Genomic DNA, 23,751 nt, shown 5'->3' on the forward strand with positions numbered 1-23,751 from the left:
ACATGCTCAAATGGCTTCCGGAATCCATCCTAGTTTCTCCACAGGAACAGGCTGCAAAGCTTGAGGACCCGAACAGGAACTTGGGGAAAGGGTGTCACCAAGAGAGAACGTCCAGGTGCGGCCAGGAAGGTTGGGTCGTTGAGAAAACTGGGAAAAGATTGGCTCAAGCCTAGGGAAATGAGAATCGGGTTTCAGAAGAGGTTGCCGCCAGGCCAGAAAGACGGAAGTGAACATATCTGGGCTGAGGAGTCGGCAGGGGGAGAGATGGGCGGAGTCCTGTGGGGACTGGGAGGGCATAGCCAAGGGGCTGGTCCATTCTGGGAAGCACAGGTTGCCCCAGCTCAGATCCTCATTCCCCAGGAGAGCCTGTTCAGGTACCAGCCATGCTCGCCGCCACGGGCTCCCTGGTGGCCGCCATCTGGGCAGCGCTCCATCTCCAGACTCTGCTGCTAGCTGCTGTTGTCTTCCTGTTCCTGGCTGACTATTTCAAAAACCGGCGCCCCAAAAACTATCCGCCAGGGCCGAGACGCCTGCCGTTTTTTGGGTGCTTGTTCTATTTGGACCCAAAGCAGCCCCACATAGCCTTACAGAAGGTAGGAAGAGGCCAGAGTGCTTGGTTGTGTCCCGGGACAGGATCCTGGCACCTCGAAGGGGAGGACATGGTTGTAGGCTCAGGCTGGCAGCCTGATAACCCAGAGGGAGATAAGATATTCAGATTTCCAAAGAGTTGGGAGATTTTCTTGTTATCTGTGGACGTTAAGATTTCCAGTATACTTTTATGGCCTGGGAACATATTGTGTATGATTTTAATTCTTTTAAGGATGTCAAGGTGGATTGGATAACATTAATTTAGCCATGCTGGTTTAAGAAAAGGGGTGCTACAGATGTTGCTTAGAGCACCAGTCCACTTTAAAAAAAAATATATGGTCTCCTCTTGACCTGGATGAGTGTCAGTTCTCTTATTTCTCTTATTGAGCCTAATTTGGTCCTTCTACATCCATGCAACTGCTCAACTACTGATTACATCAACCTCAGAGAAAGATGCACTGAAATCTCCAGCTCCACTGGGAGTCTGTCTGTCTTTCCACTCCATTCTGGAAGCTCTGTCCTTGTATCGGAAAGACTGTTGTGTGTACCTAGTACACATGTAAAACTGTCAGGTCTTTCTGGTGAATGACCATCTTCCCATGTAATGTTCCTCGTTATCCACAGTGATTTTCCTCGCTTAGACAGTGGATACTCCAGCTGTGTTTAATTATCCCTGTCACTTTCCATTACATGTGAAGATTGACCATGGTTGTGTGGCTGATTATTTATTGCTATTTAAGGATCTAACCCCATAATTTTTTCTTCTTTGTTCCCACATCCTTTTCTTCCATTATCCCTTCCATGTGTGTTTCTTGGATACTTTCTGAGTGGTTGCGGACTCCTCCTTCTCCTCCTCCTCCTCCTCCTCCTCCTCCTCCTCCTCCTCCTCCTCTCTTCTCTCTCTTTACATCTCTTTTACTGTCCTCCCGCAGCTGCTCTGTGTTACTCAGTGTGCACGTGCAGCCCATGAGACTTTGCTAACACCACTTTCCATGTGAAGTGAAGCTACTACAAACACGGAGGAACCTTCTCCCCTCTATTACACACTGTCTCAGCTGTTGTCCCCACACACTGAGACCCACATCAGACACTGCCCTGCTCTCCAGTGTCCAGTGCAGCCGGAACTCCAAGGCAGAGGAAATCTGCCGCTTTGCCCCTTACTCATCCTCCCATTGCTGTCTTTTTCTCTGCCCTTCCGGGGTCACAGTTTCCTTTCTGACCACAAGTGTTTTCTTTCTCATTCCTGCAGAGGAGACTGCACAAATGTGGCAAAGGAGGAACAGAGCCCTTCTGTTTGATACCTCTGTTGAAGCTACATGTGACTCAGAAGGACAAAAGGCTGAAATGGAATCCTCAAAAGCTAACTCTTGATCATATGGGGGGAAGAAACTTTGCTACTCCTCACACAGTCATTCAATTCTATTTGCACAAGCATGGACATTCTCTTCCCTTCTCTCTGTTTCCCTCTTCTTCTTCTTCTTCTTCAACCAAACTCTCCACTCCTTACACTCAGGCCTGCTTCCCACCCTGTAACTTTCACTAAACTCCAAGGTCATTTGAATATTTCAAAATCAGATCTTTTTTTTTTTTCCCCTCAACATTATGTAACATGTGGAGATTCTTTCTGCCAAGCAACAACTTTGTCTTCTTGGCTACACTACTTCACATCCAACTTGTTTTCCTTGTTGGGAAGATGGGAAATGCTCATTATGGTGTGGAGTTTTAGTGTTGATAAAATACAGCACGATAAATGGCATTCCTTTCCTCAGTGAGTTCTGTCTATAGCCAGAGACTCACCTGCTCTGTCGTCCTTATCCTCACATGCTTTTCATATAAACAGCTGGCTAATTTCCCAGAGATGTGGAGGGTAGCTGAGTGCCTAGAAGGAGAAAACAAAGTGACTTGCACAGTTCTACTTTCATTCTTCCTAATAGAACCCAATGCAGGATGGATTTATTTTTTAACCTTTCATACTAAGGTTCTAGGTTTCAAAAGATAGAGCTTAACTTCCCCAAGAGTACAAAGACAATTAACCATAGAACCTACATGCTTGCACCACTCCAGAGCTACAGGGAAGTCTCCACTCCCGGCCTCCACCCTTTATTGCACTCTCCATATCTAACAGGATATGGGGAAGACACAATCCTCTGGGTAAGCACATTTTAATGTATTAATAATTCCATGCTTGCTATAGTAGACTTCAAGAAACACTCTCAGCCTTTTGCAGGTTAGGAACAGAACACTCTGCTTCCATTGGCCTGCAGGATGCTTCAGTTTAGAAACACTGATTTCTTTAAAACATTTATGACCTCATAACCCAATCCAGGGACACCTTATGCTCATTTAATTCAAATCAATCGACTGAACCCATGAGTGAAATTTTATGAGGAAATTCTTAAAGTAGATAAGAGAAGGAAAAACTGGAAACATTCTCATTACACAAAAATGCTTCCTCCCCACACAAATACTCCACACACTGTTTCTCACAGTGTTAGTTGCATTGGTTACACAACAATCTCATGTATATAGCAAGATGCTGAAGGAATTATTCTGTGGATAAAGAGGGATACTTTTAAAGCTACACCAAACATGTACAAACCTTCCATAGTCTTTTCCCTCCATTCTCTGCCTTCATTAAAATTCAGGATACTTCTGTTTAGAGACTGTGCCTTATTTATTGCTACATATATCCTCATGCCTTCCTCTAGGTACACCAGCTAACTGCATATATAATTCATATTTGCTGAATTCTTTAGGTATTTTATAAAGGGAAATTTCTATTTTTAGTGTGTATTGAAATTGAGCTTAATATAGAAGAAGGGAAAAATTTCAAACATTTACACAAAGGAAGATGCTTGCCTCCAGTAACAGTCTTTGTACACATCTCAAATTGAGTCCCATTGGCCACACACATGCCTGCCATTTCTGGACACACAGACGTGGGCCCACTCAATTGTAACTGCTGAAATATTTTTCAGTTTGTGAAGAAATATGGGAACGTTTTAAGCTTGGATTTTGCTAATATACCCTCAGTGGTTGTCAGTGGCATGCCCTTAATCAAGGAAGTCTTTACTCAATTGGAGCCAAACTTTCTGAATCGTCCTGTCACTCTTCTTCGACAACATCTCTTTAGTAAAAATGGTAAGTTCCTTGAGTGATGTCTGGTGTGTACTGTAATTCTTGTGACATGGTAAAGGTGCCTGTCTGTAACTTGACAATCCTCCCATAGACCAACCCCATCATGAATCGCCATCTTCCAAGGATGAGGACACAATATTTGAGGACTTACTATGTCTCTCTACTTGGGAGACATCATGTATCCTGTACACTAACTCTTTGATGCTCTGACGGAATGCCCACCCAGAGACATTGTGCTTTCACTTCCATTTTCCCACCCCAACCCTCTGCCCTAGGAAAATAGATGTGAGTCAGCCTCCTCTTGCTGCTGCTCTTCTTGATATTAACTCTTCATACTCCATCATGAAATGGTATCACCCAGTGGTCTTTTGCCTTCAGACCAATAATATAACACACTAGTTTGAATACTTATTATTATCATTTCAAAAGTAACAATCAGGAGGCTAAGACTTACATGAAAAGTATTTGAGAATATCTCTGAAAATTACCAGTTGATGGCCGTATCCATTGTATATGCTGTGATGGTTGATAGGTGCTGAGTATACCAGAAGGTTCTTCCTCCTAGTCTCTAGGGTCTCTGTGTGTGGGATACTCATCCTCTCTACTTTCTTGAGTCATTTATTCATTCTTTGCCATGTGCCTTGGCTAGAACCTCTTCTATAAAGCTTTCTTACCCCGTTAAAAGTGCATGTCTTAGCCATGAGTACATTCCTGTTATCCGGCTTAACATGAATTCATGTGATTTGTATGATCAAAAGCATTGAACTGGGAGACTGAAACATGAATACATGGCTGCTATCTACTAGCTACATTTCTTTATAAAGTAGACTTTATCCCAATGTCTCAGCTTTTGCATCAGGTGCAATGGGCCTAGAGTGAATAGTTAATAAGTGTATGGAATTTCTGAAAGAGTTAGATCACACAGAACACAAGGAATATTAAATTGTTTGTTGTTGTAAGTAATCAGTAAATCTTAGTTCCCTTGCTTTGGGGTTGTCTCTCTACATAGTTACCAAGTGCCTTATTGGCCCATCTCCTTTCAATTGTACATGTGCTCATCAAGTTTGTCAGGTGATTTTAGATCACAATCATAACGCCATAACGCTGTATCAATTCTTTCCAGGGTTGATCTTCTCCAGCGGCCAGACATGGAAGGAACAAAGAAGGTTCACCCTAATGACACTGAGGAACTTTGGGTTGGGAAAGAAGAGCTTAGAGCAGCGCATACAGGAGGAAGCCCAACACCTTGTGGACGCCATAGGAGAGGAGGGAGGTGGGTATTTCACAGGGCAGATGCTGGGGCTTGTGGCCTTACATTTGTTGAACAGATTTTTATTAAGTGTTTGTTTGTCCCAGGCCAGCTCTGTTCTAGGCACTTGTGATATTTTGTTTATGATCTAATAAAGCTCGCCTGAAGATCAGAGTGCATAGATAAGCCACTAGTTAGCCATAGAGGACAGGAAGTGGTGGCCACACCTTAATCCAGCACTCAGGAGACAGAGGCAGATGGATCTCTGTGAGTTCAAGGTCACCCTGGGCTACATGGAGTGAATCAATCTAAAAGAGAAACAGCTCACACCTTTATCCCAGCACTTATGATGACACACCTTCAAGCCCAGCACTAGAGAGGAATATAAGGGGCGAAGACAGGAGCTCCATGCAGTCTGAGGTTTGGTGGAGACAGATGCAGTCTGGAGATGCAATCTGAGGACAGGATCACCCTTTAAGTCTGGGCATTGGTAGAGGTGAGAACTCTCTAGAGGCTGGTAGCTTTGCTTCTCTGATCTGCAGGCAAGCTTTATTTGTTAGATCATAAGCAAAGTACCATCACAGGCACTGAAGACTGAACAGTGAACTTATACTACAACTCTGCCCTAGAGGGTTGTAACCTAGCAAACATAATGGGTTATTAAATATTTTGTTGAATTTAAATACTGGTCATCAATCTGATTTACAGCCATTAACAGAAACCTTGGATCATGTCAGCCTCGTTTGTGTGCGATGGCCAGAGCCAAATTATTTCATTCTCTGCATTCTCCGATATTTATATAGGAGGAGGGGAAGCTGGAGGGTTGTTTTTTTAACATTTGGAGTTAATTGTTTTTGTTTTTAGAGAATAGAAATATAAATATCTTTAAACAACCCAGCTCTCTTTCTCCACCTCCAGGACAGCCTTTTGACCCTCACTTCAATGTCAATAATGCAGTTTCCAATATCATTTGCACTGTCACCTTTGGGGAGCGCTTTGAGTATCATGACAGTCAGTTTCAGGAGATGCTGAGGCTACTGGATGAGGTCATGTGTTTGGAGTCATCGTTGATGTGTCAGGCAAGCACTTGAGCTTCTCATTATCTTGGGAAGGGTATTAAAGTGGGACTGATTCAAACAGACAGGCTCTTCCTTTTTGTACTTTAGGGCTTTTGAAGTTAAAATATAATATCTTAGAGTTGAGTTTAACAGAATCATAGGATTATCTCTGTGCATTGCAGTTTTATCAACTTTATAGTTTTGTTTTGTTTTGTTTTGTTTTGTTTTGTTTTGAAACAGGGTTTCTCTGCATAGCTTTGGAACTTGTCCTGGCTCTGTAGACTAGGCTGGCCTCGAACTCATAAAGATTTGCCTGCCTCTGCTTCCTGAGTGCTGGGATTAAAGACACATGCCACCACTTCCTGGAAACTTTATAGTTTTTAAAGTGGTTTTCTTTTAGATTAATTTGTATAGTGAAGGGTGTCATCATGATATCTTCATACATGTACCACTATAATTTTCCTTATTGCTTTCTCTTCCTAATCCTGCTGGTTCCCATTCTCCCTCAGTTATTCTCAGCTCTGATTTCCTATCAGTTGCACTAATTGTACTCCTTTACATAGATTCTATTTTCACACCCCTTAAGTTCTCTTCTATTCTTCTTTTCCTTGACTCTCAAGATCTCTCTTTTAGTATCCTGACCTGTAAATGCAGGTGTCTTGTTGCCTAGATTTCCCATGTTTCTTGTATTTCTGTGTTGCAGTGTTCACAGCTGTTGGTTTGGATACCATTTCTGGAATTTTTTGGAGAATCTTCTCATGGAGCTACCTAGACTTCAAAATTTAATCCATAGTGTCACTCTGTGAGAAGAAAACAAACTGTTATAGTAGCAATAACTTCTTCTCTTGCAAAATATAGAATCACACATGAATTCAGTTGCAGCTCTTTCTTATATCACCAATGACTAAAGAACTGAAACAATGTCCAAACTACTGAATGTGCTATGAAGTTTCAGAGTTATCTACTGTAGAGTTAATATTGTAAATGAATGAGATGCCTGAAGGTGACAGGGAAGGGGAGGGAGGAAATAAGGTGAGATAACATAAAGAGGAAAGGAAAAGGAGGGAGGAAAAGAACGTTACACACAGGAAAAGACTAACATAGAGAGGGGAAACAAAAATCAATTTAACAGCAATAGTAGAAAGGTTCTAAAGTAAGTATCAAAAGAGGAATAACGCCAGGTGCCTTTAATCCCAGCACTCGGGAGGCAGAGGCAGGCGGACCTCTGTGAGTTCGAGGCCAGCCTGGTCTCCAGAGTGAGTGCCAGGATAGGCTCCAAAGCTACACAGAGAAACCCTGTCTCAAAAAACAAAAACAAGAGAGAGAGAGAGAGAGAGAGAGAGAGAGAGAGAGAGAGAGAGAGAGAGGAATAACATTTTAATTGTATTATTTTTAAAAGCCAGTAAGATAAATTCAAGCTATAAATATAAAAGAGGTCACAGAAGGCAAATAAATGAATAAACCAAAGAAAAGAAATACTATTTCTAAAAATAAGGAGAGGCATAAACATAACTAGGTAAGTGTGGTGAGTAAGATGTCTCAGCCAAAGAAGGGGCTTCCTGCAAAGCCTGACAAGGTGAGTTTCATCCTGGGAGTTCACAGGGTGGAAGAACAGAGCCGTGTCCCTCAAGTTGTCCTCTGACCTCCACAAAGGTACCATGAACATAGGACACACCCCCACACACAAATAAATGTGCACATGAATAAATGAATGTAAAATTATTTTAATTTAAAGTTTTTAAGTTAAAACAAAGTAAAAATTCAGCTAAATGTGTAGGAAAATAATGAATCACACAGAAAAAGAAAAAAGAGTGGATGGATCTGCTTTGCAGGTCCTCAAAAATGGAAGACTGCAATTTAAATAATGGAGGAGAAGGGCAAGTGAACTCGGGCTTTTGTTGGTCCTTTGTTTTGTGCTACTGCTGAGTCTTATGTCTACCAGAATTGTCTTCATACCTTAGCTGCTATTTTTCTTATTTACATAGTAGGAGCCTCTGCTGGCCACACTGAGCTTGCTCTCCATGGAGTGGGCATAACCTCTCACCCTCCCAAGTTTCCTCACGTCTTAGCCTCTGTGTGTCTCTTTTAGTTAGGTGGTATCTCCCAGGTACATTGGGAGCTGGAGAAACAACCATAGCACTGAGATCATTATATGCTGGGGAGGGACCTTTGTACTTTCAAGGCTCCTAATTACCTTCTGGAGGAGTGCCCTGTGGGTATCCTGTGTACCCCTAAAACTCTGGAGTTCTCTTTCACAACAAAAGTGAAAGATAGGTAAAGTGTGTTCTGCCTACTGACCTCAGACTCAGAGCTGCCAAACTCCAGGGTTATTGTCAGCTGATGAGCTCTGTTCTTGCCCTCTGAGTGTGGGAAATCTCTTTAAGCACTTCCCAGCCTGATCTGGCTTTATGCTGTCTGCCATACTCCAGCCTGTTTGTATTAGGTCTTGTTGTCCACAACTATCTCTCTGTACCTTCTCTTACTAAGGGGATACAGTGAGAGACCATCTTAGGATGCTCAGACTCACGAATGCTTCATGTTTTCAGGCCTTTGTGTATTTCAGTTTTTAACAGTAGATTCTCAAATTGGCACTATGAATAGTGTGCCAAATTTGTTATACCAAAATTGGTCTATAAATGTATCAAATTTGATAATCATTGTCTTTCTATTGGAACACTTATCTCCTTTTATTAAAAGTGTTAAGTATGAGGGGGCTGGAGAGATAGATTGGCAATTAAGAGCACAGACTGTTTGGCTCCCATTCCCATATTGGCTGGCTACAACACCTGTGACTTCAGGAAACCCAATGCCTCTGGCTTCTGTAGGCACCTGGACTCATGAGCTCATCATATACCTCATGATCATAATTAAAAATGAAATAAATATTCTTAAATTCTGAGTACTAGTTTGTGATTATTTTGTAGTTTATAATTATCTGAGTTTTCTCATGTTTTAAGTTATTAAGTGTCCTCATTGAACATCTTCAAGTATTAATCGAGAAAACTTGGTGCTCTTTTCTATTGCTTTAGTCTTTACCTTAAAATCTGATAGCTGTAGGGGCTAGAGAGATGGCCCAGCAGTTACGAGTATTAGTTGCTCATTCACAGGACTGGAGTTCAGTTTCCAGCATCTAAACAGTGGCTCCCAACTATCCATAACTCTAGTTTCAGGATATCCAATACCCTCGTCTGGATTTTGCAGGCACCAGACATGCAAATGATGAATATACATATATTGAGTCAAGACATACATAAGATAAATAAATCCAAATAAAATTGATATTTATAACAGCCAACATCTAGGACAAATACTTTTTATTAAATTAATTTTATATTTTCCAACCTGATTACTGTTTCCCCTCCCTTCCTCCTCTTCTCCTAATCCTTCCACTCAAACTCTGCTATCCCTGCCTCCCCCCATCCACTCCTTCTCCTTTCTTTTCAGAAAAGGTCAGCCTCCCATGTATATCAGCCAGCCATGGCATATCAAGCTGCAGTGAGACTAGGCACCTCCTCTCATATTAAGGCTGGATGAGGCAACCCAGTAAGAGGAAAGTTTTCCAAAAGCAGGCAACAGAGTCAGAGATAGCCCCTGATCCCACTGTTAGGAGTCCCACGAGAACACCACACTACACAACGGTAACATATGCAGAGGGTCTAGGTCAGTCAAGCACTCTGGTTGCTGTTTTAGTTTCTGTGAGCACCTATGGGCCCAGGTTAGTTGATTCTGTGGGTTTTCTTGTGGTGTCAGACAAACATTTTTACCCTCCCTAAAGTAAAGCAAGATCTTTAGCACACAAGTTCTAAGTTGTTATCTACCTTACTACCATCATGCGTTTTACTTTGTTCCTGTTTTAACAAGATCATGTACAATTAATTGGTTTAATTGTTCTCTTTTAATCATCCCTCTTGTAATTTGAGCCTCTTCTTTGATTCAGTTTAGGATGTTAAAGTCTTTACAACACGGAAATGCCTGTGGAGGGTGGGGGTACAGAGTAAGAGTTAAAGAGGAGCCAAGATGGCTTCACTTTCCCACTATAAGAAATAAAGAGAAAGACAAGACTGTTTTTGAAATGTGACACCATGGTGTCTCCATGACTGTCTTATTTTTCCCAATCAGCTCTACAATATCTTTCCAAGGATAATTCACTATCTTCCTGGATCACACCAAACACTTTTCAGAAACTGGAGAAAACTGAAATTGTTTGTATCTGATATTATTGACAATCACCGGAAAGACTGGGACCCTGAGGAGCCAAGAGACTTCATTGATGCTTTCCTCAAGGAAATGACAAAGGTGAGGAGGAAGCCTGCTATGTTGTCTTCTTCTTGAAGAAGAAGAAGCAGCTTAGTACCCTCCAGTGTGTTTCCTTGACTTTATTGGTTTGCCATAGCACAGATGTGTTCCCTCATAGTGCTCTATGCTCCCTGTATGCCTGTTGGCCAGGCAAGCTTCATATGGAAATAGTGAGAACTAGTTACTTTGCCCCTTCCAGATCCTTCTGTATACAAGTACCTTTTGCCATGTCTCTTTCCTTCATCTTCAATGGCAAGAGTGTAACATCATTTCTCCCCATCACTACTTCCATGTTTGTATCTCATCTCTTTGGTTCTGAGCCTTGAGTCACCTCTTATAAGAATAACTCTTTATAATCTTCCCTTTCAAAATTAATCATGCAAACAAGGTTTATTATGGAGTATCAAGTGATATGCAGAGATGAATAGATGGACATTTTTGTGGATCTTACTAGTTCTTAGTACCCTAAAGGAAAATTCAATGAAAAGGGTATAGTACTTATGAGGTATAGGATAGCATTAATTCAAGATTGTTAGGGTCGTTTGGCAGGAGGTCATGACTGTCTTTCTGTCTCTCTCTTAGCTTTTACCCATATGTGAAAGATCTGTATCATAAATGAAAGTATCCCAGAGTCAAATTTTGTTACAAGCTGGTCTAGGACCTGTTACTGACTACATCTCATCCACCAATGCAAGCTATAAGCAATGTACAGCTGAATGTAACAGTTTAACATTTAGATAAGGCCTTCTGATCCCACATAAAAACCATTCACTAATACTTGAGGTTAGACAGCAGCCAGTTGGATGTTTGTTACTTTTGTGTCATAGTGATAATACCTGGCAAAAACAACACCAGGGATTTAATTTCGCTCACTCTTTTAGAGAGTTGGGTCCATCACCACAGAGCAGGAATGACAGAGCAGCAGTGAAGGTCATGGTGACCAAAGCCTATAATGAAGTTTGTTCACATAATGATGCATTGGGATTCAGGAACCAAGGCAAGATCCAGGGCCCTAATATTACCTTAAGAGTCCTGCCCCTAGTAGGGACTTCCTCCAGCTAGGTTCTTCCCCTTCCCCAAATGTTATAGAACCTCCAAAAATACCTCAGACAACTAGGAACCAAGGATTTTAAAAGTGAGCCTGGAGTAATTCTCAAATTTCATTTCAGATCCAAATCATATCACAAAATATACAGCCTTGCTCTCCCTAGGCCTCTTACTGGTACACATCACTGGATCAGTACCATAACTTGGATACATTGGTCTATGGGTTCCTCTTCTGAACAGGGGCAGAATACTAATTTTTCATCTTCTCTCTTATTTCATTTTCCTTAAATAATATTAATAAAAATGTTTTTTTTTCCTTCAGAGGAAGAGGTGAATAGTTACTTGTCATATGCAGGTATTATTAGGTCATCAATATTAAAATCAATCTTAGCAAATTTGTTCTTCCAGAGTAAACTGGTAAAAATGATGATGTGTCATAAAAATAACTGAGAAATCAGGAAGTCTCAACTAGGAGAGATGAATGATGAGCTCAGAGAATCAGTTGACTTGATTCTTTCTAGGATCAACGGAAGCATTTGTTGAGTATTGACTGTGCGTGTGGTATCTCACGTGATTGATAATGCCATGTATATTCATTTTATAAAACTGAAGGCAAGAAATGTTAAGTGAATGTCCTACACCAAGTAGTGACTTAGTGATGTGACAGATACAAGAAGCCAAGCATGATTTTTAGCCCATCTTATTTCCACTGGTCAAAAGGTTTCCAAAAACATAATCAGAAGAAAATAGTTGATATTTTCACCCACCCAAGTTCCAGAAGGTTTGGTCAGCTTACAGCACTCAGGACAGGAAAATGCTTCCTGATGAGGTCAAAGGGATTATTATTTTTGTGACTCTTACCAAATTCATACCCTAAGGTTTTGACACAGAACTTCTGAATAAACAAGCACACACTGTCCTTTTTAGTACCCAGATAAGACTACTACAAGTTTCAATGAAGAAAACCTCATCTGCAGCACTCTGGACCTCTTCTTTGCTGGAACAGAGACAACATCCACCACACTGCGCTGGGCTCTGCTCTGTATGGCCCTCTATCCAGAAGTCCAAGGTCAGCATGTGGTGAATGCACCCAGACAAGGTGGCATGATGCTTCTGGAATCTGTGGCTCAGAAGGGACCCAAAGATGACATGGTGGGATGGCAAAAGATAGAATGGCTGTGAGGTGATGTGCACTTGGGCTGGGGCACATCCTCTACATGTTTCTGTCAGGATTATGGTACAGGAGTACCAATATTATAGCATCTGAGTATTCAATAGGCATTAAGTCTAGAACAAAGCAGAGAAGTCAAGGGACATTATGGTCAATTCCAGCCAAGAGTAGCATTACCCTAGGAGCATCCACAGATGTCTTCCTTCCTTTTTAGCAATACATTCCTATTTTCTCTGGATGGTGAGCAAAAGGGTTAGTCTGGTTTCTAAAGTCATGATTGATATACACCTTTCTGCCCATCCTCAACCCCACTTACCCTGCATGGTAACTTCCTCCTGTAACACGTCCTCTCTTGTCACTGTCTTTATTCTTGTCTCTAAGTCATGACATCAAGTCTTCCCTCTACCAAGAATGTACTGTTCCAAATTCTTCCACATCTAGAATAATCTTCTAAGGTACCACATCTCTAAGGTGTTTCAGATTTCTCTAGGAATTTACTGACTAGGGAATTGCTGTTATTTTCTTCCTCCAGAGATGAACAATGCTCCTCCATCAATGACTGAGCTTTGTACATTGTTTTTGTGTCTCTCCACTGCCTGTTGTCCATAACAAAGAATTGTCTGTCTCATAATTTCTCTTCTTCCACATTCTAGAAGAGTTTAGCAGGTAGTGGTTGGGACCATTTTTTATATCCTGAAACTGGTTTTTTTGTGTTTTTTTTTTCAAAATATGGCTAACAATTTATTCATGGGTTATAAGTCAGTTTAGTATATTTTTTCCCTGGATGAAAACTGAAAAGAGAAAGTTAGCATCCTACCAATGTGGTGAAGTCAGATTTGTCTGTAACCATTATTTCATCTTTGTGTGAGTGACCTGTATGAATGTATGTATGTGTATATGTGCACATGCTTGCTTAGGCCACAGAATAACTTCAGACTTCCTTCCTTAAGCATAGGTCACTTTTTTTGAGATAAGTTCTCTCTGTGGCCTGGAATTCAACAGGGGTCTCCCTGCCTTCATACCTGATTTTTTAACATGGATTTTACGTCCTCCTACTTGCAAGCAAGGCTTTTTTTATTAACTGAGCTCTCTCCCCAGGGTAAACTTTATTTCTTTATTAATGTGAAATGTATATTTACTAATGTATCCATCTTTACCTATATGCTTCTTGAGTCATCATTTAAAATGCATTTCTTCCTGAAGATTACATTTAAATTTTTTGATATATTTTAGGAGGTGCAGGAGAGTACAATGGTACAAGTGTGAAGTTATAGGACAACTTGCTGGACTCAGTTGTCTCCATCACCATGTTGAGTCTGCAGGTTTAGCTCAGCTTAACAGGCATCTCACTTAGGATACAGATTTGACTCTAGAAAATGAGAATCCAAAGTATCAGTAGATTTAAATAATATAATTACAACCATGTACATTTCACAACATGTAGAGTAGTCAAGGGGCAGTAAAAAACAGAATATCCATAGGACATGAATAAATAAAGTGTGGGATATACCTCCTAAGATCTATAGAAAACTAATCAGAGGTAAGAAATTCTTTTCAATTTTTTTAAAGATTTATTTAATCTTATGTTTATATGTGCTTTACCTGTATGTATATGTAATATGTGCTTGTCTTGTACCTGAAAAGCATCAGATCTGCTGGAACTGGAGTTATAGATGGTTGTGAGCTACATGTGTGTGCTGGGAACCACGTTCATGTCCTCTGCAAGAGTAACATGTGATCTTAACCACTGAGCCATCCTCCAGCCCCAGAAAAGGAATTCTGATGCTGCACTTAATTCAGGACATTGTGCTAAGTTAAAGAAAATGAACACAAAATTCCAAATAATGTACTATCCAACTGAAATAATAGTCAAATTGTACACACAGAAGGGAGAATGCAAGGAAGGGGAAATCAGTGTTTGTAACATGGACATAGACTTTTTTATGCAATGAAGTTCCAGCAATAACATATACAACAGTATGAACATACTAAAGACTAGTGAATTATTCATGCAAAAATGGTGAGAAGAACTATGATTGGTGCCTCCCACCATTAATCTCCATACCTGACAGGTTTGAGACAATTGTGTTGAAAATTTAAGGTGATCCTGTCTATATAGGAAGAACCCTGCCCTGAGTCACCATGGTAATAGTGATAAATTTTATATTATATAAATTTTATGTGAAATTAATTTTCATATAGAGAGTCATAGTAAAGAGCCTGGAATCCCAAATTTATTTTAAATGAAATGTGTTGCTAACCAATCAGATAAAATGAATTCAACCTCTATATTGGCAGACAGCTTGCAGAATCAATAGGTTATTATAACAGTTCATATAAATGTGAAAACATCCTTAGGTTAAGGCAAACTTATTCTCACTAATCACATGGGAAAACTGAAGCTCAAAAATGGAAGCATCTTCAGCAGCAATGTTGACCAGCAACACACTGCTGTCTATGACCCATGAAGATAAACCTCCTTAAGAAAGTAGGGATTATTGCCGAGCGTTGGTGGCACACACCTTTAATCCCAGCACTCAGGAGGCAGAGGCCGGCAGGTCTCTGTGAGTTCGAGGCCAGTCTGGTTTCCAGAGTGAGTGTCAGAATAGGCTCCAAAGCTACACGGAGAAACCCTGTCTCGAAAAACCAAAAAAAAAAAAAAAAAAAAAAAAAAAAAAAAAAAAAAAAAGTAGGGATTACAGATGTTCTGCAGTCTGAACCTTTGTGTCCTATTTGCCAAGCTCATGTTCAGCTCTATCATCTATCAATATGACTACAGGAGGCAATCGGCCCTTATGAAGAGAATTAGTATTTACCAAAGAGATTCATTGCTCCTTAAGGTGTGAAGGTTTGGCACCAAACAGATGGATATTTGTTGTCTATGGGGCAAGAAAACTGCTAGTGCTTTGATCTCAGAAGATTCCCCCGCCCCCAGAACTATGAGGAAAACATTGGTGTGATTTGTATCTCACTCTGTGAATGGTGCTTATGTGTAGAAGCATGCCTAGATACTGCTATGGTAATCTGAGATATTTAGCTCATGATATACGGAAATTTATGATTCCCTTGTAAGCTCAAATAAAGCTATTGAACTGACAGTTTTCTAAAACAGATATTTGAAGGGTTGGGTAAACTTTTATTTCTTTATAATCAGGGTGCTAAGGTGAAATAAAAACAGGTGAGGTCTCATACTACTAGTAATTTCCATGTCTTTAGAAAAAAAAATAAAGTTTTAAAATTAATAAAATCTCCTGTTTTCTTTCAGAAAAAGTGCAGGCTGAGATTGACAGAGTGATTGGTCAAGGAAGACAGCCCATACTGGCTGACAGAGAGTCCATGCCCTACACCAATGCCGTCATCCACGAGGTGCAGCGGATAGGAAATATCATCCCCTTTAATGTTCCCAGGGAAGGGACAGGTGACACCAAGTTGGCTGGATTTGACCTGCCAAAGGTAACCACTCTCCCAGCCTCAGATCTTCCAGTCCATCTTTGGCATCATCTTGGGATCCTAAACTTAAAACATGACATGTATTCCCGACCCAAGAAATCATTTCAATAGGAAAAAAAGTATATTTCTGCCAAAATCCTCTATGTGTATCAGTGGATATTCAAATCTATTATGAAGCATTGAGAAGGGAAGATTCCTAGATCAGGTGTGTTTAAGCCAAAGCTGGCTTTGTTTGCTATGGCACACCTCAGTGTATTGCTGGTCTAATGTTGGCAGGGCACAGTTGCTATAGAAGCAGAGAGCGTTCATTGTGTTCACCATTCTCTTTCTCTGATGAAGAGTTCATGGCTTGAAGCTGAGGCCTGAATTTTTCCAATGATGTTTGCATTTTTCTGTTCATTCATTCATCTTCAGACAACCTTACCAACTCTTCCCAGAGACTATAACATCAGTTCCCTGGATATTGAGAAATCTAAATGACTATGTTCAACAGATGTGGAGAACTGTGGCCTTGACAGCAATTAGGTCTGTTTCCAATGCTGACTTCACTGACTCCCATATTACTTAACCAAACACAGCTTCAGCTTCTACAAAATGCATTCAACCAAATGCATAGGCTCCATATGGAAATATGAGATTACATATGCAAAACCTTATACACAGAATAGAAGTTGTTCTTTACTAATCAAGAAAGTGTTCATTAAACACCCACAAAGTTTGGGTCTGCAGTCGGGATACCTGTGTCATGGGTGTCCCTGCTTATAAACCATGAGGGCTGTCAGAAGGAAAACACTCTAGTTCTCTGTGATGCTGGCAACATGGGATGGGGAGTAGCAGCTGAAGGAATCAGTGAATGCTTCAGGAGGAAGAGGTAAAGGAGCTGAGGATTGAAGGAGAGTTAAGAATTATCTTTGTGTCAAAATGCAAAGGAATACTCCATCTAAAGCAATCAGCATTGCAACATGGCCTGGATGAGAGCATAAAGGAAGACTGGTGGGATGCCAGTCAGAGAGGAGCAATGAACAGTGCCTCTGGTGGTACACAGGATGAATCTTTGGTTTAAAAATATGAGAAACCTGCTTTCCAAGTTTGAGTGGAATGTCGCTAAGTCATATGTAAAGCACACTCAGCTTTCAAACTGTGGAACAGAGTCATAGCTATTAGGTGGTTGCAAGAGTCTAGAAGGAAAAGATGGCAGCCTGCACTAAGGCTGCAGTGGGGTCTGGAATGGAGGTGATGGATTCAAGAGATATTTGAAGAATGGATCAGCTTTGTTGATGGTTGAGCAAAAAGATAGAAAGGCCCACTTTGGTGACTCTGAGTATTGTGTGACATATCTGTCTTAACAGGAATGCTTTCTGACATATCCCTGGGTCTTTGACTGTAGTGAGATAGGCTGTAATCTCTTAGATAATGTATGGAAAATAATGCATAGATGAAGGAGACACCCTATCATATGGCTGCAATGGTCCTAGCTGCAGTGAACAGCAGGCTCATTATTACCCTGTGGATGCTTTCAGGACCTCTTCTCAGACCTATACTAACCACTTTTAATAAAGTAGATAGATTCGTTAATAAAGCATGGTCCACCTACCTTTGTAAATGGTTGGGATTCTTCAGGTGACAGAGACTCAGCTGGGGAGAGTAGGAAAGTTCAAGATGTCAAGTATCTCTGGCCAGGCATGGGAGTTTGAGATTCATCACCTGTCTGTGGGAGTTTTCATTAAGTCTTTACTTCCTGCTGCTTCTTCTAGGGAATCATGATCCTGACCAACCTGACTGCACTGCACAGGGACCCCAAAGAGTGGGCCACTCCAGACATCTTCAACCCAGAGCACTTTTTGGAGAATGGACAATTTAAGAAAAGAGAATCTTTTCTGCCTTTCTCAATGGGTGAGTTGTGATGTGCAGGAGAGAGTTCAGAGCTCCATCCCAGCCCTTCCCTCCTCTCCATCCTATAGTTCTATGCTTTGCTTGGGAATGTCTCTAGATGAGCCTGCCCATTGGATCCCTGTCTTCCTTTTCTTTTTGTTTATTAATCTTTCCATACAATATATTATGATCACAGTGTTCTGTTTCCTACTACTCCCATGTCCTCCCTACCATTGCCACTGTTGCACCAGTATATCTTATAGGCAAGTCACCATTGTAGACTGCAGGGTTTGCAGATGAATTGACCATTACCTTCCTACTCTAGTAGAGTGTGTGGCCCAGTATTGTCTTGTTTGAATCCCAGAATACTTTGTACCAGCACTGCTTCAGGCTAGCCCTCTTTCAGATGGTCTCCTTTACCTCTAATGAAGTTTTCAGTTTCTTTTGATGTGTTTTTCTTTCCTCGATACTGAGAACAGAGACCCAGATCCTTGCCTCTTGTTCTCCAAACCTGGATAGTTTCCATTTTTATTGAGTTTTTAATTTCCCAAGTTATTTTAAAGGGATTCTGTTTCTCTTGGAAATAGACCTATGCTTTCATAAGGATATGGAAGAATGCCAGGCAGAAGAGATCCTTACTTATCAAAATGAACACATGAGACAGTATCTCTAAATAGCACCTTCTTAACTGTGTTATATTCTTCTCTGTACACAATCCCTAGTATGGTCTTCTGTTTTTATAATTTTAACTTCCTAATTGTAATCCAATAGATGAAAGTATATGGTAACAACATGAAGGACCTACCTGCCATAACTCACTCATAGAATGGGTAGTATAAGGTATAGAAAAGCCCCAGTCTTCCCAGTTAAATAATTTCAACTTTTTTAATCACATCACAATGTTATTTCCATTGATAAAACTTTCCTTGTTTCTTAGTTCTAACATGAAATTCTGAAATTCTGGGACTATGTCCCTTCATGTATTCCACAAGATTCTTTACCTGGTGTTTGCTGCTACTGATTAGAGGGATTGTTATACACTCATGTATGAAAGGGAGAAGATGAGATAGACTGTTTTCTTCTTCATCATAGGTTAAATGTCTCTTTCCCATAGATGCTTCATCTCTCCCCTGATATGAAAATATTTTTCCATAGCCGTTAGCTTTAGAATAAAAAGAGCAACACAATGTGATTCATTGGTGTTTTGTTGTTGGGAATTCTTTTACAACCCTCTTAGTTACAGACTACATTGGCAAACACATTGTCTCATGCAATCTACCTGTTCATTCTTAATTGGAAATAAAATGGATTGGTATCTTCTTTCTTCCCATAGATAAACCCAAAATATTCCAAGAATATGTGTTACCACAATTGGGCTTAAGGCTAAGTTATAGTTCCTTCTACTATAAGATTCACTGAGTTCATATGTATCAGCAAGTGTCTTTCTGCATAACAAGTGGCCCCAAACTGTTAGTTACAGGCATCATTCACAAGTATACAGGTGAGATAAGTGAGCTTGTGTGACCTTACCTGGAAAAAAATAGTATTATTTCTATGTTATCTGTTTCTCTTGGACAAACCACCTGTCTGTTTATAAGGTAGTAATAATATCCCAAGAGAGAAGACAGAAATACACAGTCATGGTGAGCTCCACTCTGGGAATTGTCACACCATGACTTCCACTGCATTCTGGTGACCTATTCAAACCACAAGGCCAGCCCCAGTCTTTGGTTGGAACAATATTGAAGTACCAGTATACACAATATGGAACCCATGGAAGAAAGCAATGAGATCTGTATTGCTTTCATCATCTCCTTCTAATGGAGGTAATAAAATTTAATTCCCTGAGGATGCTAACACAAGTGGTGACATAATAAAAACAAATTACACTGAGCAGAATATAGAAACCTAAAATGTCTATTGGATTAGCATTGTGCCAACAGCTGTCAATATTTTCTGCTTTGCCCCTACCTTTACCACATGGCTACTTTTCCCCCCTCCTCTTTCTATGCTTTCTATATGCAGCCTGCCTGGATGAAGGAAATTCAGATATCAGCTTCTTTTCTCTTGGCAAAAATAAGTAGGGTATATTTTCAGGGCAGATGGCACAATCATTCTTGAATTTCCAGACCTGCCTGTTTACAGACCAGAGCACTGGCAGCTTTATGCTTGCAGGAGTCTTTTGTTTCTTCATAAATAAATCAAATCAATAAATAAACCAAACCACTGACTCACAGGAGCTAGGCTTGGAAAGAACTTTGACAAAAGCTTGGGTCATTTTGCTTGTTTCAGTACTGAGGCAATTCATGTGTTTTGTTTTTGGTTTGTTTTGTTTTTGTGATGGCCTGAGCACTGTCTGAACCAGACAATGGTAGTCAACTGTCTATCACTGTCACTCAGCTGCCTGTCAATGTCACTCAACTTCCTGTCATTATCACACGGCTGCCTATTACTGTCACACAGCACCTGATGTAAAGAACTTGAAAGGAGGAAAGCTTTGTTCTGACCTCTGATCTTGGACCTGTTCTTTGATTTAGACCAAAGCTTTCAAATTGAGTGTCCCTTATTTTCATCTTTTTTTAAGTATGTAAATTCCTGCTGGCTAATTGTGAAGATTGCCCAGCCGTGGAGACCGTGTAAGAAACAAGACTGTTGGTGTGTTTGGCAAGTGAGAAAGATTTAGCCCTGTGAAAATAAGTGGTCCTTGACTGAGCAAGGGTGGAGTCAGGAGCATAAATTCCTGACTTTACAGCTCAAGTTTTGTCCTGACAGAAGAATTGTAGAAGAATCTTGGGAATTTGCAACAGAGTTGATTCGGTTCCATTTTAGCAACCTACTAGTCATATCCCTAGACATACTTAACAGGATGAAGATGAAAATAGCAGAGATGATGAGTTAAACACATTGATGGGACACACAGCACAAACTGACGCCACCACTTTTGTAACACACAGTTACTGAACAATTTTGCCTATAATATCTGATTTTGTTTCTTCAGCAATCTGTGGAAGGTGGAGGGCACAATAGAAGCATGAATTGATGATCATTCTGGGAATGCTAGTTAGTTTCCTGAGAAAAACAAAGTAGCAAAAGCAATTCAAAGAGTTTAGTAAGGCCAGGTGGTGGTGGGGCACACCTTTAATCCCAGCACTCGGGAGGGAGAGGCAGGCAGATCTCTGTGAGTTCGAGGCCAGCCTGGTCTACAGAGTGAGTTCCAGGACAGCTTCCAAAGCTACAGAGAAGCCCTGTCTTGAAAAAAAACAAAAAATAGAGAGAGAGGGAGAGAGTTGAGTAGGATAATGGTTATAACGATGTTCCGTGGAATCCCCATGACAACGTTGGCATGCATATCATTGTGCCCATGGTTCTGTCTGGACTATGGGATTATAAATAACTTCCTTGGTCTTATTTATATGTTTCTTTTCATGCTTGATATCATAGTGGATACAAGGTACTTCAGTATTCATTTTGTCCTATTCTGGCTTGTTTTTATTTTATCTTTTATTATTATTATTACTAGTTTTTGATACCTATTTCTATTCCAATGAGAGAAAGAGGAGGGGTCTAGATTTGGAGAGATGGGGAAGAGCTAGAAGAGCTGGGGAGGGGGAACCATAATCAGAATATAAGATATGAAAAAAAATCAGTTAGCAATAAAAAAAATCATGGAAGCAAGAAACATACTAGCAATGCACCTAAGAGAAATGATGATAGTGACTATACGTTGTGCTGCAGGACAGTGAGTTAGTAGTAGACCCTCCTTCAGGAAAGGGAGCAACAATAGCCTAGAGAGGCATTTGAGGAGAACCGGATAGTCAGAGAGCTAAGGAGGCCATCTATTACTGAGGACACTCAAGGTGGAGGAGGACATGGGCTTAGGTGGAAGTTGACTTGTGCTTTAACAACCCTGTTCAGATACCTGCTTGCATTTTTTTCTCTTTCATTTTAAAGGTTGAAAAGCATCTCACAGATTTTTTTTGTCGCACCATTATCTGCCCTATTGCTTATGTCAGTGAAGTGAGTTTGGAAAGCATTTATGTTTGTCACACAGTCCAGGTCAGCTCAGGGTTTTACTCCTATTGTCTTATGCCATGGTCTCCCAGCACTGCCTGATCCCTGGAAGAATTTGATTTATGATCCTGAACTTTCACCTTCTGTGTTTTGGGAAGACAAGGCAGATGCTAGACATATATAAGCAACTGGATTCCACTCCCAGAATCAACTTTGCAAAAGGTAGTTAGTGTGACAGCAGACCCTGGACATACCAGTGGCAGCTGAATAAATTACTTTGTTACTTTGTTTTTGTCATACAGGAAAGCGAGCTTGTCTTGGAGAACAATTGGCCAGGTCTGAGCTCTTTATTTTCTTTACTGCTCTTGTGCAAAAATTTACCTTCAAGCCCCCAGCCGATGAGAAGCTGAGCCTGCAATTCAGAATGTCAGTTACCGTTTCACCTGTCAGTCACCGCATTTGTGCAATTCCTAGGCTGTGATGTTGAAGAAGGGAAGTATGAAGAAATGGCATATGCTTGGAAGACACTGGTGCTTGCTCGCACTTGAGGACATAGAATGAAGGTGACTGGAGAAATGGCTCTAATGACACTAAAGAGATTGAATCCAACTATGGGTTCATAAGTGGAAAGCCACTTACTAGCTCAGTGATAGAACTTTTCGCCTAAGATCTTCAGAGAAAGATGATTCCTCCAGTAAAGAAGATGCTTGCATTGCTCATGAGAAATGGTGGATTACATTGATATGGTAGTTGTAAAAAATGATCATAAAAGTTACTTTGTCCCCTCCTTTTCTCCTGTGATGTGCATTTGCAACTAGCCTGTCGACACAGTTTATCTAGAGGGTGCAGAAGGAAGGGTGTCCGCAAAGGCTTTCCCACTGGCCAGCTCTGCAGCTGCCATCTGAGAATTAGAAAAAATATTTGTGACTGAAACTCCCAACAACCATTCTTCTTTCATTTTGGAAGCCCCATTCCCTCCCCTCTTCATTTCTGATTGACATCTACTACTATACAAGTCATTTGAGAGGAAATAAAGAAATAAGGGACATAAGGAAACAAGCCATTAAGGGTTGTGTTATAGATGTGCCTTCTGGGGATGAGTGCCCCACAGTCAGCTGTTCTCTGCATGGTGACCAGCTGTGAGTCTCTGTGACAGTCTCCATGTACTGCAAAAAGGAACTTCCTTGATGAGGGATGAGAGCTGCCCTTACCTGTGGGTCTAAGGATGGGTGTTCGTAATGTAGTTTGAACACACATTGATGTAGGACAGTTGGAGTAGTAGGTTTTCCTCTATCCATACCCTCACCAGCCATGGGTATTTAATAAGTCTAACAGTGCCAATGCATACGACAGTTTTGGGGTTCCAGGTAAAAGATGTTTATGGTTATTGAGATTTGATACTTAGGAATGGCTTAGGGGCTCCACAAGGGGGAGAATAGACGGGTGTTCCACGATGTTCTGTTTAGGCCCCTGGGAATGGAGACAGAGGGTGAGGAGAAGCCACAGCAAGTCTTCTACAGACCCGGAGATAAGAAAGGGGTTGGAGGTGGGGGTTGGATTTGGAGGAGCAGTGGGAGGCATGAGGATCTGCAGTTAGTCCACCTGCTTCCCTGGCCGGAGTGGCCTGTGGGTTCTCAGGGAATGGCTGCTGCAGCTGGAGCCTGGGATACAGCAATGAGTGGTGGGAAGAGAAGAAGGTGGGGAGGATGAGTGTGAGCCACTGGAGATGGGGGATGGCCACGGCTGGTGGCCTGCATCTGCTGCAGAGCTACAAATGAGACTGGGGCAGCGCTGGCTTTGGAGGAGGCAAGGAGAAGTGACCTGCAGTTAGTGTACCTGTTCCCTTACTCAAAATGGCCTTGACATTATCT

The 23,751-nt window shown here is 41.0% G+C and overlaps 1 protein-coding gene across 5 annotated transcripts; it reads left to right on the forward strand.

Annotated features, from left to right (window-relative positions):
* The first annotated feature begins 1 nt into the window (after position 1).
* On the forward strand, positions 2-23,098 carry LOC100765057 (cytochrome P450 2J3). Of its 5 annotated transcripts, XM_027400452.2 has the most exons (10): positions 455-593; positions 1,838-2,739; positions 3,567-3,729; positions 4,850-4,999; positions 5,894-6,054; positions 10,153-10,329; positions 12,304-12,445; positions 15,813-16,000; positions 17,752-17,890; positions 22,183-23,098. In XM_027400452.2, the coding sequence occupies exons 2-10, from the start codon at positions 2,635-2,637 to the stop codon at positions 22,359-22,361; spliced, it is 1,404 nt and encodes a 467-aa protein (XP_027256253.1). In that variant the 5' UTR covers positions 455-593; positions 1,838-2,634; the 3' UTR covers positions 22,362-23,098. The 5 variants fall into 5 exon arrangements, with proteins under 5 accessions (XP_027256255.1, XP_035295686.1, XP_035295683.1 ...); XM_027400454.2 differs by lacking the exons at positions 455-593; positions 1,838-2,739 and adding an exon at positions 2-115 and having other exon boundaries at positions 22,183-22,936; XM_035439792.1 differs by lacking the exon at positions 1,838-2,739 and having other exon boundaries at positions 295-593.
* The last annotated feature ends 653 nt before the right edge of the window (positions 23,099-23,751 follow it).

Source organism: Cricetulus griseus, chromosome 2, assembly GCF_003668045.3.
Source record: "Cricetulus griseus strain 17A/GY chromosome 2, alternate assembly CriGri-PICRH-1.0, whole genome shotgun sequence".
NCBI classification, from domain to species: domain Eukaryota; kingdom Metazoa; phylum Chordata; class Mammalia; order Rodentia; family Cricetidae; genus Cricetulus; species Cricetulus griseus.

Excerpts from the sequence above, each read along its gene's own strand:
- LOC100765057 (XM_035439792.1), top strand. The coding sequence starts at position 384 with ATGCTCGCCGCCACGGGCTCCCTGGTGGCCGCCATCTGGGCAGCGCTC. Across the intron at positions 6,055-10,152 it reads AGTCATCGTTGATGTGTCAG|CTCTACAATATCTTTCCAAG; the intron begins GCAAGCACTTGA and ends TTTCCCAATCAG. Across the intron at positions 12,446-15,812 it reads CCTCTATCCAGAAGTCCAAG|AAAAAGTGCAGGCTGAGATT; the intron begins GTCAGCATGTGG and ends GTTTTCTTTCAG.